Below are 16,338 nucleotides of genomic sequence, written 5' to 3'. Positions count from 1 at the left end.
TGTGTAGCGCCTTTGAGTATTTTTTTTCCTTTGGTGGCATCTTGACACCTTCAATGTTGTCAGTCTGCGATACCACTCCACGACTGAGGTGTGAGGGGAAGCAACATGCCAAAGATGGCGATGGCTCCCTCTGACATGCATGCTCATCGACTCAGACACATTGAAATGCCCTGTACCTGCGCACGTTAATCTTAACGCTTTGAGATTTTTTCCAGCTCTTCTACCCACACACATAGACGGCACAGCTTTACACAATTGCGCTCACAGCTTGAGGAGGTGTTGATGGATTAGACATTTGCAGTTGGCTGACAAGGAGAGAAAATGAGGGAGCGAAGAAAAGAGGGGAAAAGCACTGCAGAATGTGAGGAAGAAAGAAAAGTTTAATGAGGCAGCAAGAGAGAGTGGGGAGAGTGGGGTGAAAAGGTCCAGGCAGAGAATACTTTTTTTTCGTTTGGATAAAGAAGTAAATGACCAGGCCAGTTGCAAAGATGTGCAAAAGTAGACAGTGAAAGAGGAGAATGGTGGGGAGCGGGACAATCGTTCATCAAGATTTGACTTGCTCAAGGATATGACTACATATCCACCATATTTGCTTGACTTTAACCTGACTTGATGGCTTATGTCCCCAACCTGTCAGCGCTAATGAAAGACTGGTGAGGCAAAGCCACTTCAGCCAGCCACAAATGCAGCAGCAGCAGCGATATTGGTAATGGGATATACTTGAAACTTTGCTGGAGCAAAGTCAAGTCTACATAAAGATGTTTGGGCCCTGGTGTGACAGCTGCAAAGTTTACTGACAGATCAGAATGGAAATAGCTGCCAGGCGACACTGGAAGCTGTATGTGTCTGGACATATGCTTACGAGGATGTGCAATGATCAATGTGTGACAATGAAGATCTGGCAGAATTGCTTTGGGCAATTGCAAGATGGAGGAAAACATTTATTTTCCTGCAGTGAGTTGAGTTTCTATTTTGTCGCCAAACAGGTACAATGTTTTCCTCCAGACAGCGAATCTTAACTCTCCATTTTACTCTGTTCGGTCCCAGTCTAAATAGAACGAAATTTCCTTTTGGATTTTTTCTGAAAAAATTACTTTGGCCAGTATACATTTAATTTTAATTTTACCATAGAGTGAAATTAAAGTAATAGATTAAAAATATAGTATTTTTCAAGGGTAGCTTGGTCAAACCGAGTTCGAACCCAGCTGGCTCTAGCCTTCCTGTGTGGAGTTTGCATGCTCTCCCCGAGCCTGCATTGGTTCTCCAGTTTCCTCCCACACTCCAAAAACAAGCATGACACGTATATTGGACATACTAAATTGCCCTTAGCTATAAGTATTTCTCTCTCTCTAGTTCTCAAAGGCTAAGTAGCATGTCTAAAAACAAAGATGCTTCACAGGCATAATCGATCTAATAGAACATTAGCAGAGACACAGTCGTACAGCATTAAGAGTTAAGAATTAAGAATCCAGCTCGGTTCTTTCAGCGGCCATGCATCCAAACAAACAAAGCTGCAGGGTATGTAGAAGACATGGTCCGGCTGCTGTGGCTCCTCTCTAGCTAGCTTAGCCTGCATTTAGCCAATGTGTTGAATTTTTTTAATAATTGTAGTGGTTCTGGCCAAGCTGCATTTCGGAAATCTGCCGCCAAGCAATGCTGGTTGGTGATGAAAATGAAGACCTCTTTGACTCAGGCATCTTGGTTGGAAAAAGATTTATTCAATAGTTTCATACTGCCGATGTTAATGCAGGCCCGCTCATGAGGTCAAGATGGCGAGAGACCACATGGCTCGTTGTTTTAGCTTTAAACCCCTCTATCCCCTCCTTTGCTTTTCAAATGACATGTTCTGGGAAATGTTCATTGGTCAAGTAGTCAGACGGTCAGGGTTCCAGCAACCCCCAGTCACCAGGTCTGCTCCCTGGGAGGAATGCCTTTGTTCTCTGTTGTCTGACTTAGGCGTTACACAGACAAAAACTACTGCATTGAGACTTAGGCCAATTAATAAAGAAATTAATACAATAAATGAATATCCCAAAATACACTTCATCGACTCGTACAGTTAAAGTATTGGCAATACAATCTTATCTCTGGATGTACAATCATAGTTTAAAACCACGTTTCATTTTCAACCACCTTAAAACTTACCTCAGTTTTTTCATCTGCTTGTTTGTTCGACTGTTTGCCACTGCTCCCGTCCAAACTTACACTTGTATGGACCACCCCTGTTGTGCTGCTGATTGACTCCTCAGTCACTATGCTTAGAGTTAACCAGCGAAAACCAGCCAATTGGAGAGAGACAGGAGAGTGGGTTATGGCTTCACCAGCCTTGAAGGAAAAGAGGCTATGTGCCAGTTAAATATTACTAAAAGGTGTGCATCAGGGGAGGTTAGAAGTGGGTGTACGCAATACTTACTCAAAATAAAATGGTATATGGCGTATAACCTCTACTACACCACAGGGGCCAACCATTCAATCCGCCTTGAATGGTAATGGAAACAGAGATGGAAGCAACAGCAACTTCCTCTTCCCAATGTCTCACCCGGTCTCACCAACCGTCCTTTACAATAGATGATATGTGACGAGATGGGATTTTCTTGACCGCGATTTGAGGACACTCAACCGTTTCTAAAAATATTAGATTGATGGATTATAAACTGTTGCCATGAAGTGGAAACAAAGTGCTGCAAAGGCACAGCAAGCATTTGGATGCTAAACGAAAACATTACATAAGCTAAAATAGAATTGAATAGTCTTTTTTAGGAAACCGGCGTGATCAGTAAAATAGTCTGGAAAACAAATGTTCTTTTCTGTGTTTCTTTTATTTGAAGGGTCAAAGAGACAAGTCTTAACAGAGCAGCCTGGTGGTCTGGAAAAGAGTGTGAGGGGACAAATAATAGAAAAGATTTTTACTCACTCAAAGGAGTTGAACTCCTATAAGATGAAAGCCAGCTCTAAACACAAAGAAACATTGCTATATCCAACTTGCTAATCAGTCAGTAGGGTAGAATTTAATTACAAAAAGAAGGGAGGCGAAAACCATAAAATATATGTCTGTGTTGAATTCACTCACCTGTCAAGGTCATCTCACTCTAACAACACAAATAGTTCTAATACATGTTAAATGAAAGGGTCTTTGTTCAAACGAAACCAGGTTATAACAAAATGTTACACTAATACTTATTTTCCATTACATAAGATTCTGTTGAGAATGGTATTAGTAGTAAAACATAAAACATAAGTAAAATGTTGAGCCTTTCTTATCTGAAAAACATTGTTTGTGAATACATCATGAATTTCATCATGAATAAATACTAAAAGAAATTGATTTAAATTGACAACATTTGCACTTCAGGCAATGCAATTCTGCAAAACAACGCCCTCGAGTGTTTGTAATGTGTGCTTAACTCATAATGTTCCAAAGCCAAAAGCCTTGGCTTTGGGACTCATTTTTGGTCTCCAACATGCCATTCTCTGATCAAGCAGTCGAAATTGTTCTCTTAGTTTTTAGTTAAGAATTGGCGGCTCTTTAGGTGTGATTGGGTGTGTGAAGGGTTGTTCGTCTTTGTGCGCCCTGCGATTGACTGGCAACCAGTTCAGGGTGTTCCCCGCCTACTGCAAGTCATCTGGCGTATGCACCTGCAAACCTGCTTGCGATGATAAGCGGCTCTAGAAAATGGATGGATAGTTAAGAATTGTCTCATGTAAGCAGACCCCAAATCCCAGGTGGAAGAGGTACTAAAGCAGATCTTTCAATCCCAGGTGGAAGTGGCACCCGAGAGGTGGTTACACATGATTCAAATAAGTATTCCACACCAATGGAGTTTTTGGTTCACTATTTTCCAGACATTGGAACATTGATGTGTACAAATTGTTTGGTGAAAGCTTTTTTCCAGAATTTGCATGGTGAAAAAAAAAAACCTCCTGTTCAAAGCTGAAAGGATTCTAGTGTCTTAGCTTTGGATTTATTACTTAAATCTCAGTTACATTGCAGCTTGAGAAAGACTTCCAAGATCATGGTTCTTTCATTTCATAATTTAGAGTAATGCCTCAAATTGATTTTGTAAATTACATTTTTTTTGTCCAAAGTCTTAAGAGTATTAATCTGTTCCCCAGGCAACTCAAGCTCCTCTTTTAGAACACATGAGGTCGAACTACCTCAGTGGACAAAGATCCCTTTGATTCACCCGGAATACGACATAAATGTTATCTCACTATTGTTCCACAGAACCGAATCTGTCTCTCATACAGATAATCCCAAATGTTCTGTGTGTCTCATTTTTCTCCCTCCAGCATCCACTGACACACTCGTCCGCTCGCTGACAGGAGCAACGTCCTTGTAGTTATTACTCTTTAATCTCGTAAAAACGTGTGCTCCCCTCGGTTTGTTTACCTTCACCTGAGAGCTCTTTTCTGATGTTGCAGGTATCGTATGCAAGACCCAGCTCGGCTTCCATCCGTGACGCCAATCTCTATGTGAGTGGATTGCCCAAGACCATGACCCAGAAAGAGCTCGAGCAGCTCTTCTCACAGTATGGACGCATCATCACCTCCCGCATCCTTGTCGACCAGGTCACAGGTATCCATGGGGCAGCACCTCTTCCTTTTCTAGGCTCATACAAACAAATAGAAATATTACAATTCTCTGAGTTGATCCATCCATTTTCGGTACTTTTTATTCTGCTCAACCTATTAGTGTTGCAGTGCTGGAGCATATACATCCCACTATCACCCCCAGAACCCACCCCCAACCTAAACACACACACACAGGTTTTTGGGGCCGATGATGTGCCATTTCATTTTTATTTTCCATTTTGCCTCAAAAGCATAACACACAAATGATATTATAGCACCAATCGTAATGAGCTTCCAATCACCAGAATTTTTGGGGCAGATGATGTGCTATTTCATTTTTATTTTCCATTTTGCCTCAAAAGCATAACACACAAATGATATTATAGAACCAATCAACATCAGTGGAAGAGCGACATGGCAGCCAAGAGTGGTCGGGAGTCCAGCGGGTTTGGCGGACCTAAATCAGAATGCCAAGGCCGATTTTTCTTGTGCCAGCTCAGCCCAGCGGACACAGTCCGTCATTCGGACGCATGGTAGCTGATGTGCTTGCTTCTTAGTGGCTTACACACTACCAATTCATAGATATTTGATTGGCAAGCCAAGGTAAAGTCAGGCATGTTTTCAGGGCACACCCTTACATCTGAAAAACAAGTAGGGCATTACATTTTTTAACTGTAATAAACTGGTCGAATTGATTGCTTTATTGAAGTCATGAATACTGTACTTTCCCAATTTGATATAAAATAGAATGAAATTAGCATCATCATCAACAAGATCATCATAAATCAGTTCATAAACATTTTGTAACATTTTTGTCTGGTGGTGTGCGGTATTTTTTTAATGTCTGTCGCAATACAAATTGTTAAACACTGCATGTATGCCAAGACAAGTTACTTAATTGATCACATGTTTATCAATTAGAAAAGCCTGGACAAGGATATTAGTAGTAGGTTAAAATGAATGACCCAAAGATGTTTTTTAAAAGAAAGGAATGAACAAAATATTATTATTGGCCTGCAAGAATGAATCGGGATGAAAGTGCGATCAAACGAGAGGCACAAGCTGTGGCGCATATATGCTCAATTATACAATTACACACCATCCTAAACACTGAATCACATCATCCCATCGTGTTTCAGACAGTGCCCTCTAGCCTTTCTTGGATCATTATCATGTGTACTGATGAAGCAGAATAAATCAGCGTTGGCAGTGAAGTGCTAGCTAGACCACCTGTAGACAGCGGGGTGAGGAGGCAATATAGTTGTGGGAGTGCAGAAAAGAAAACAAAGGTGATGAGGAGGTGTTGAACATAAGAAGAAAATAAAGGTGCAGTGGGTAAAGATGGAAATACCGGTAAAGGGAGAGGAAATGAGATAAGGGGAACTACGAAAATACCATCTCTACATACTGTATATCCATCAGCACACCTTTACAAACAGCCGCAGTGTCGTGCTGTCGAGAAAGACTTCTGGGCTTTTCTTATGAAGTGGCGCAAACCACAACACATAGCAAGGCTATATAAAACACATTTGTTCACACCCACATGCATGTTCATCAACCATTCTTAGCAGCTCAGCTCAGGCCATATACTATGAATAAAACAAACCTGAGGCTGGTCACGCCAAGGCAATGTTCTTTATGCATCCACCGCAGCCTGGGTTACTTCGGACTCAATAATTCATTGTGTTGCCATTCTTGACTAGCAAGTGGTCACTTCTGCGGAAAACCATAACCCTACCCCCCAAATATTTTAGCAAACCTGCAGGGAAATAAAAAAAGACTAATATACCAACCTATTAACAAGATTACAGAAGCAAATGCCACTAGAAATGAAAAAAAATTAAACATTTGTATTTATAGCAAACTGAAAATGAGTGCTGTTAAGAAGAGACCATATCAAACTAAAACTACATTTCACTTTTAGAATACTAACTATAATTTTAGCTAAAATCTTTCAAGATCATTTTAAATGTGACCCAACTTGGGCTTTCAGATGTTTTTGATGTGTGATATCAAAGGCATACCAGAACAGAAAAGCATACCAGAACAAAAAAACAAAAAACAACAACACACAAGGAGGCTAAAATATTGCATAGATTGTCAAAATATGGCAACTTTCAATATGCTACCCTTCTAAATGCTTGCAAATGGGAGGTCGAGGCTTAGATCCAGTAGGTGTAAAATTTAGTCGTTGTCAACTCATTTACTACCATTAAAAATGGGAATATTGTCTTTTTTGGACATGTTGAACACCCAATGTTTTATCATGCATTTCCCCAGCTACTCGCAAAAGAGTGCAATGGGATTTTTTGTGTTGACAGTTGACACCTCAAAACCACCGGATGGCACTAGCGGCCAACTTGTGACATTTGAAAGCCTTTCAAGACTTCGTTGATTGTATTAGCCTGGACTCCCATATTGCAAAAGTCATAGTACTCTCTCTAATTATGACATATAAACTATTCCTATTTCAATTTCATAAATATATAAATATACAGCATAGTTACCTTTACTATTATTACATTTTTACAGTTTTTGGACAAAAATGTATTTATGTATGGATAGGGCTGATGCCAATGAAAAAAGGGCTGGGGTTTGAAAATAAAAAATGTATTCATATTTGATGACATTATGACCCTTTCAAAGTCAGCCCAAATTGGGTGATAATTAGACCAGGTTAGTGAAAAATCCCCAGACACCCAGGGGTTAAGTATTTCTATATTACCGTACAATGGTACATAACAAAGATGGTCAAACAGTTGTTTGGGAACTGTTAATTAATTTACATTATTGCACAATATTCAGTGCCTTTTTTGTAATCTTGCACTCTACCAATTCATCATTTGAAATGAATAATAATCCCAAAACTAACAAGAACTAAGTTAAAACAGCATTTAAAAAAAATACAAACTCTCATAATTTATCACTCTATTTAAAAATGCAATGTACCTCATGCTGCCATTGTACGCTTTATTGTATTTTTTTCATGAAAGCTAATCGAGTTGTAGTAATTATTTTGTATTTACCGAACATGAATAAAGGTATCTTTGCCATTTATAGCTATTTATAGCTATCAAAGGCTGACCTGAGTTAAACTTTATTTTTCTAATGGTTCTACAGTATTGTGTCATAGTATTGAATTGCACTGCATAATATTACCATAGTTGTGCAGGTTTTACAAATACTGTACTTTTACGAAATACAAGCTAAAGTGAAATACAGGACATGTTAAATATCACCCTGATGAATTTATATTAAAGAAAATACAGTGGTACCTCGGTACTCGACCATAATCCGTTCTGAGGTGGTGGTCGAGCACCGATTTGTTCGAACACCGAAACCAATTTTCCCATAAGAAATAATGGAAAGTATGTGTGCACAAGTAAATGTGCACAAGCAGTACATGATAAAGATAAAGATAAATAAAGCATTATAAACCATTTTGTATAATTTACTTACGTTTTGGAGAGTGGTTGATGGCATACAGGAATGGATGTGGAGAGGACGGGAGGGAGTTACTCCTTCCATGATGACGCTAGCTAACTGCGACGCGAGGTCGGACACCCGTACACCACGTTCATATTTTGCTATAATTTCCTTCTTCAGTTCAATAGTGGTCCTCATTGTTTTCCTCTTTGCCTTCCCCTTATCACTGTCTTTCTTTGGACCCATTATTAAGGGCTAGAGCAACACGAAAAAGTTTAAATCCGGGAAGAAATACTCGAACAAACGTCTTACTCCGCTGGCGGTCTGAGTTGAACTGGCGCTTACCCGCTGGCCGAGAAGGGCCGAGGAGCGCGTTCGGGTCGGCTCGGCTAGTCGAGAACCGAAAATCTGTTCGAGGTCCGATGCATTATCTACTTGAATTTTTTTGGTCGAGCACCGATTTGGTCGAGTATAGAGGCGGTCGAGTACCGAGGTACCACTGTACTTAAGAACAGACTCAAGTTTGAAAAATTGTTATTGAATTATTCTTAACTTAGCATCACCACCAGATTGTTGGGTTCATTGTATTTTTTGTGTAGCTAATATCATCTACTCCTAGAGTTTTGTTTTTTTTTGTCTTCAAAAATGCTATTTATTTTTGCAGATCAATTACATATTGCAAATCATGCTTCCAATCAACTGTTGACGCTACTTTGAGTGAAAATGGTTGTAATACAAATTGATGGTTGTAATACAAATTCATTCTACTGTTTAGGTCGGAAAAATGTTTAAACATTTGTCCAACTTCCAAAACTAAATTGTCATTGTCAATGAAGGAATTTGAGATTGTAGTTGCCTGGTGTGGAACTGGAGAAATAGTGTGCACTGTACCCATTAATGCAGCCTTGACTACCACTTAGACACACACACGCACACACACACGCACACACTCATCAGGGATGTACCCGAAGGTGATCCCAGAAGGTTAAGGATCAGCAGGAGAAATGTTAATGATTAATTAGACGGAAGGAGACGGCGGAGATAAAAACATGGTGGATTTAAGAGGGTCCCCAAGAGTAATTCTGCAGTTCCATTTCCTCATTGGCCCACGCACGCACAGGTCCATGCGTACACACACAGCATCAAGAAAGAAATGTTCAGCAAATTAGCACTGGCTCGTAACTGACAAAAATATAAATGCAGATTAAGTAAAAGGATAGGCAGAGAAGGATCGCTTACTTTCCTAACACTTTTCCATGATTGTCATTCCATTGTTCCTCAATATTGTGTTGTATGAATTGGTAAATTAAATTGAAATAGACACACAGGTGAAAATGTGGAAACCAGCTAAGGTTGTTGATATCGAAGATGACAGTCAGAAAAAATGCTTTGCTTGAACTGGATTCAGTATAAATACAAAACATTTTTACCACAGGTAAATTTCACAAAGCCAGTCCATAAGGATCCATAGAGTGGAAGGGTTTCTATGTGTTTATTGGAGACCTAGTGTCAAGGATCCACATAACAGTGAAAATGTAGGGTAACCTTAGGGAAATGTTTAAACAGTTATGGAATCTATTTCCTGAGTGCCTCTGAAACAGTGCCCTGTGGGACGTCAGCGGGAAATAGGAAAAAACATACCATCTTTTTCCAAGTACATCGAGTTTGTTTTCCTCATTTTAAACCCTCATATGGGTTAACAGACCAAATAAGATAATGTCATTCAAAAGGCTTAACATGATTTTATATACTGTACCTCTAATTCAGTTTAGTATGCATCTCTTTTAGGGTGTTAGCAGAGAACATCGAAAAAATGCACTCTTGTCAAGCGCCGCCTAATTGCCTCTTAGTTGTCAACAACGAGGCAGCGTGAATATTGTTTTTTCGGCGGACTTTGACACATCATGAAAGGGAAAGGATGGCTTGACTTGTCTCCTTCAGCCCTTAGATGTGTCAAGCCAGTAGCTAGGCAACGTTCGCACTGGTGAGATCAGTGCGAACGTTGCCTAGCTACTGTCGCAACAACAGTCCCAAGTAAGATGATCAGCAAATCTTCTCCATAGACCTCCGCTTCAAACAAAGTGGACCGATCTGAAGATGGATACTTGAGGGTTAAATGGGAGGAGCTATTTGGCGTGTCAGATAGTGATGGTGACGTTTAGGGATTTTGGTCAAATTCAGATTCAACTGTGTCAAAAACATTAAGCATTGAAACTTCTGATCATTTTATTGTTTAATGCAGCAGTATGTTATTGAAATTGCAAAGCCATGATCAATGTAGCCATTAAATTCACAGATAGACTTCTCCTCACATTTGTATAAAATTCACCCAAATTAAAGTAAAAATGGGGGAGTCAACTTATAACCGAGGTCGACTTGTCCTCGGAAAAATACGGTAGGTAACTTTTATTGGGAATTAACATGTAATATAGGATTTCATACACAGATAGTAGAAATGAAAATATCGATACATAGGTTGCTCGCTGAACATGAGTAAGACAGATCAGTGTTCTCCATCAACTAAACTGTTTATTAGACTGATACTGAATCTGAGGTAGCTGGAAGTAACCCCCCCCCCCAAACTTGCCAATTTTCCCACAAAAATTCTCAAGAATTGTAACTATTTCCAGCATCTGTTTTTGCTTTAGCTGTCTTAATCCATATAGTAGTAGTACAAGACAGATTTTTCTCCACCTGCATTTGCTTTAAGCCCCACGGGAAGGCATCCAAGATAGGACCGGTCTTTGGCTCAATACTGACCTGAATATGAACAGATGTTAATGCTTTCTAGTCAATGATTACAAATACATTAGTTCCACTGTATGGAGCTTTTCAAATGTCAACGTGAAACCAAAGTCTTGATCACTGTGTGATGCTTGGTCATGCTGCTAAAGATCTCCATGGTAACAACTTGCTAACACAACCTCAGATGATGGTTCCCACCAATGAGTGAGTTTTGCACGCTGAATGAATAATTAGCTGGTATTCAACTTAACTCGGATGGATGTGAGCATTATTCTTCATGAAACGCACTAAATTATGATTTAGATAATGCCTCTACTGCTGATAAAGTGTTTTTCAAAATCAAGGAAAACAACTGCAGCATAACGTGCAAGGACTGCAAAACATGCATTTGTCCCATTTTCCTAGGCTTCTGCAATTTTTCAGATTAATGTATATCTCTGGCATATATAACAATACATTTTTATTAATAATTAGTAATAATGTATAATAACTATTTTTGAAACAAATGTTTCTTGTAATTGTTTGATGTGCGATGTACAGTCATGGCTTTAGCCTCGGCTTGTTGTGTTTGCCTTTATTATCTTTCCTTTTATCTTACAAAACCACACAATTCCTGTGGTGGCACAACACATTCCGCATATTACCTCCCACATGCACATATCAACTCACACACATACCACACACGCTTACTGTACACACATGCATGCAGACAGATGGTGGAAGCTTCACTCTGACAGAGGCTAAATCACAGGGCACCTCTACTCTTCAAAGCCTGCGCTTCTCTTCACTGACTTTATCAGCACTGGCCATCCTTTTTGGAGTTTGCATATTCTCCCTGTGCCTGCACCCCGCTTTAACTCCCGCATTTGCAATCGGAAGTTTACATAACCGTCAGGGAGTAAAGCCGGGTAGTATTCCAAATATCTCCAGTCTACATGTCTGAGTCCCTGCTGCTTTTCGTGAGTCGCTTCAGATTCGAGGTTTTTTTTTTTTTGTTGTTTCTTTGTATTATTTTGTCCCTGTGGATCCTGCCTCATTTTGTGATTTTTTTTAAGTCCCTATCACCCAGCTTCCTGCATTTTGGGGTCCACTCCTTTCCTCCTTGCCATTCACCATGCCACACCCAGACAGTTTCATTTCAAGTATTTTTTATTTTGGGAGAAAATGTACATCAACAGACATTCAATGCAGCAGATTTCACAGACAGGAATATGTAGATATAATGTTATGTGTTGCATGAAATAAATCGCTTCCCCGCAGCAAAATAAAAGCTTTCCTGCAAAATCTAGTTCTTGGATCGAAGTGTTTTGTCAACTACAAGTCCCACAATGCATAGCAAGAACTTAGCATTATGAGAGTCAGGCTAAGCCACTCAATGAAGTCATTGAAAGGCTTGTAAATGTCATGTGTTGTCCACTAGCACATCCCGGTGGTTTTTGGGATCTCAACACAAAAATTTCTATTGCACCCTGTTTGCTAGTCCCCTTTGAAAGGATTTATGCAAAAATGGAGGGAAATGCATGATAAAACATTGGGTTTTTAATTAATCCAAAATTTACAATATTAATCATTTTTAGTAACAGTAAATGAGCCCGACATTGGCTAAATTTGACATCTGCAGGGTGTACCTCTCATCTTCCCATTTGCAAGCATTTAGAAGGGAAGGGCCAGATGGTTTATTGAAAGTCGACATGTTTTGACGATTATTAATTCTCCTAGTGTTTTATTTTTGTTTGCTTTTCCTTTGGTGTCACAGCAAAAACATGTAAATGCTCGAGTCTGCTCAAAATTCCCCTCAGGGGTTAATATCACCTTCCAACATTCTCCATCACCTTCCCTCCTTTTGCTATTTTTCCAGTTTTGTTTCATACAGTGACAATAAAGGTATTCTATTTTATTCTATTGTTTCCCATTTGCTTCCAAACTGCTTGTCTCCATCCTACTCCTCCCCCACCTGCCCATCTCCACCTGAATCACTGGCTTCAGTTTCCCCCCTCCCAAGAATGAGGTAGCGTGTTATTAGTAAGGCAGACCATGCGGCTGTCAGTGTGTGTTAGAGAGAGATAAGCACAGGTAGCGGGAGTTACATAAGCCTCTGTTGATTACCGTGGAAGAGAAGTAGAGTTTTCAAAAAAAAAAAAAAAAAATGAGGGTGGGAAAAAGTGAGCACTGTGCAAAAGAGACAGATTGCAGTAGCTAAAGTAAGTACATTGGGCTCTAATGTTGGCTCTATGGCTGTCAGGTGGGTGATAAGTTAGCCAAAGCTTCTGGGGCTAGTTGAAAGGACAGTCATTAGTGTGGACACCTGAGACTAGCAGCTCTATTCATACTCTAGTGTAGCTATGTGGTAGTGTTTAAATGTGTAGGCATTGCGAGGTCTATCAAGTTCATGTTGAGTTTTAAGGTTGCAATGAAAATAACTTGATTAAGTTGAATGTGGATAAAGTGGTTTTTGTACCAATTCACATCTGGTTATTCTTTTTCATTTTAGTTCTAAGTACAATTATACATCTGTATTACAAGCTTCTGGGTTTCTTGAGAGTGTCCAGCTGAGAGTGATGAGTTAGCCAAAAATTTGCTCTAGTGAGCACTTTATTGTTGCTGTCAATTTAAGCCATTTCACAACAAGCTACAGTTTGGCAATAAGATAACAATTCTTACCTCCACAAATTGGAGCTTATTATCAAACTAAACATTACAATGGCCCTGATGTGCAAATCACAAGAACAAATACCTAACTAAACAAACAGAAAAGGTCATCACAACCTTAAAAAAAAAAAAATCAAATTACAAAAGACAGAACTAAATCAAATATCACAAACAAAAAACAAATGAAGAAAAGAAAATATATTGAAAACAAGAACTAAAAGATATTTTTAAAAAAACACATAGCATAAAACAAAGCAATGACAGCAGATCACATATTACAAACAAAAAGGTTTTTTGTTCATGATTTTTGAGTTGTTTCCATTTTTCTAATGTGTTCTTTGCTTTTTTTGTTTGTGATGAAGTTTGTTTTGTGTTTTTGCCTGTGATATTATTTAGTTTTGTGCTTACAATTATTTTATTTAGTTTAAATTTGTGATTTAGTTTTTTTTTTCTTTTGCATTGTCTTTTTGGTTTTGGTTTGTGATAATGTGTTATGTTTTTATTAGTCTTTTTTGTGATTGGCACTTTACTGCAAAAATGAATGACATTTATGTTTATAACTTCATATCTTTTGCCTCATTAAAGTCTGCTTAGCTTGATGCTAACTAAAGCCAGAGACAGTCAAACAAGTAGCATTGGTGTTTTGCATGTCAGAACCCTTGAACAATGAACTGCAATGGGTACATTTTTTGTAAGTAATTTTCAAAAAATAAATATTACTGAAGCCGATTTAGTTACCGTAATTGACCAAGTACTATACACACACACACACACACACACACACACACACACACACACACACACACACACACACACACACATACATACATATATATATATATATATATATATATATATATATATATATATGTATATATATATATATATATATATATATATATATGTGTGTGTGTGTGTGTGTGTGTGTGTGTGTGTGTAAAAAGATGCTTGAAAAAGTTCTTTTTGAGGGGAAACTTGCTTGGGTTAGGGTTAAGTAAATAACCTTGTACTGTCAGTGTTCTGGAAAGAGTCTGACAAGAAAAGGCCGAGCAAGGTGTTCGGGGTGCTTCTGTGGATGAGAATTCCAGAGAATGAGTAGCATGTGAGGAAGCCAAGATGAATTAAAATATAAAGGAAAAAAAAATGAATAAATGTACAAGTAGAAAGGTGGAGGGATGGCATGTACAAAAATGTGGAATAACAATAAGGTGGATCTTTTGTGTGTCAGAGAGACTGCACCCACTGATGCTCAAATGCAAAATTCCCTCCTGCTCACAACCTAGCCTTTATTCACTCACCATCACAAATACATGGCTATGTGTGCACACACTATTATTTAAATAGTCTCCTTGGCACCACGTTGCTGTCACTGAGCCAGCACCCTCTGGGCCATTAAGACATCCTTATTAAAACAAGGCGCCGTATCCATTAATATGGAGCAATACATTTACACATATTCAAACTAACATATACTGTGACTGTACACAGCCATAGGATAATTTGTTAGGTGCACAATATAATGAGACCCGACGCCTTGCAAAAAAAACACAGCTCAGTTTTGATTGAGAATATTAGAGATGTTACAATTGTGGTTACATTTATTAGCTACATAAGTTCTATGTTTGAGTTGTATCCCACTGAAAATTACAATAATAAAACATTAATATAGGACACTAAAAGCCAAAAATGTCTTTACAATAATATGTTCGATGTACCCCCAATAGTTGAAACGCTGAATTATAATTCAACACACCTGTTTTTATCCATCCAAGGGAGCGGTCATTATGGCATTTGCTGTTGACTGAAAATGACATAACGGTTTTTCAGAGCTCAGGTAACAACCGATCACGGCTCAGCTTGCGAACATCACATGACCGAACTCAGAAAACAGATGAGACGTCAATTTCACTATGTCCTCACGAGTACTGCTTTTATCACTTTTGTGGTCATTTGACTTATCTATCACTAGAGAAAACGGTTTGTTTTGACAATGTTCAATAGTTGCACTGGTTACCTTTGTTGTCAAGCATTTTTTGATTATTTGTGTATTTTTTGTCCAATTACACTTTCTTTGCAATTGCACGATCTGGGCATATCCTTGGAATAAGCTTTGTCAGGTGGTCCGCAGTTGACAAAAACAAGTTGTGTTGCTCAATAAAATTTGTGAACCGCACTTCCCCTTCAACTACATTTGAAGGCATTCTTGCTTACTTACTGCAAAAGTAAACAAAGTACGCTGTTTTCCACCTCGCTGACTATTCCTCTTGTGTATGGCTGACTTCAAGTGTTCTTTTTTACGCCTCTTTTACGCCGTAAACTCTGCTAGTTGCTAGTTCGATCAACACACGTGATTTTAGGTTCTGGAAATTCCCCAGACGGAAATAGAAATGACATCATTTGCCAAGCTGCATAGACTAGCTCCATTCTACTGAATAGCATGACGAGATCTAAAGCCGCTGTGCTCAGTAACCCTAAAGATAGTAACATTTGTGGAGTTAGGCCATTTTTTTTTAAATTTTTAAAATCCATAAGAAATGAGTTTTATGAACATAAGATGATTAACCATCAACAAATCCGTATGATTTACGGGAAATCCGTATGACTTGACAGGTCTGCAATATGGTATTTATTGTGCATTGTAGTACTTAATTCAAGCTTGAATTTGTTAGCCATGAGTCCCAAGATTGCTAGTGATGTTAAAGAGAGAAGATTTACATGGAAACGAAGCTGGAGATAATAAAGAAATACGAAGACGGCTATCTTAGGCTAGGCTACCCTCACTAGGGAACATGGCCATAACAAGCTTGTCACCTCGCTCAAAGGTAAATAAATCCTTTATATATTTTTTTATTTATGATGTTATTTAATTATATTTATGTTTATTTTATGTATATACGTAGCACTTAGTATACTATTTTGATACCAATTTTCAATATGTATATACAA

The 16,338-nt window shown here is 38.6% G+C and overlaps 1 protein-coding gene across 6 annotated transcripts in view; it reads left to right on the top strand.

Annotated features, from left to right (window-relative positions):
- The window catches only part of elavl4 (ELAV like neuron-specific RNA binding protein 4), a 132,598-nt gene that overhangs the window by 93,040 nt on the left and 23,220 nt on the right, over window positions 1–16,338 (top strand). For all 6 annotated transcript variants that reach the window (XM_088426259.1, XM_088426255.1, XM_088426254.1 and 3 more), the window contains one exon: window positions 4,423–4,576. In XM_088426259.1, the coding sequence (XP_088282385.1) occupies window positions 4,423–4,576 (154 nt within the window). The remainder of the gene's footprint in view (window positions 1–4,422; window positions 4,577–16,338) is intronic.

The sequence above is a fragment of the Hippichthys cyanospilos genome, chromosome 10 (assembly GCF_059441005.1).
Source record: "Hippichthys cyanospilos isolate Australia breed blue-spotted pipefish chromosome 10, RoL_Hcya_1.0, whole genome shotgun sequence".
NCBI lineage: Eukaryota > Metazoa > Chordata > Actinopteri > Syngnathiformes > Syngnathidae > Hippichthys > Hippichthys cyanospilos.
Note: the sequence above shows the minus strand (reverse complement) of the source record. Positions and strands in the feature narration are given on the sequence as shown.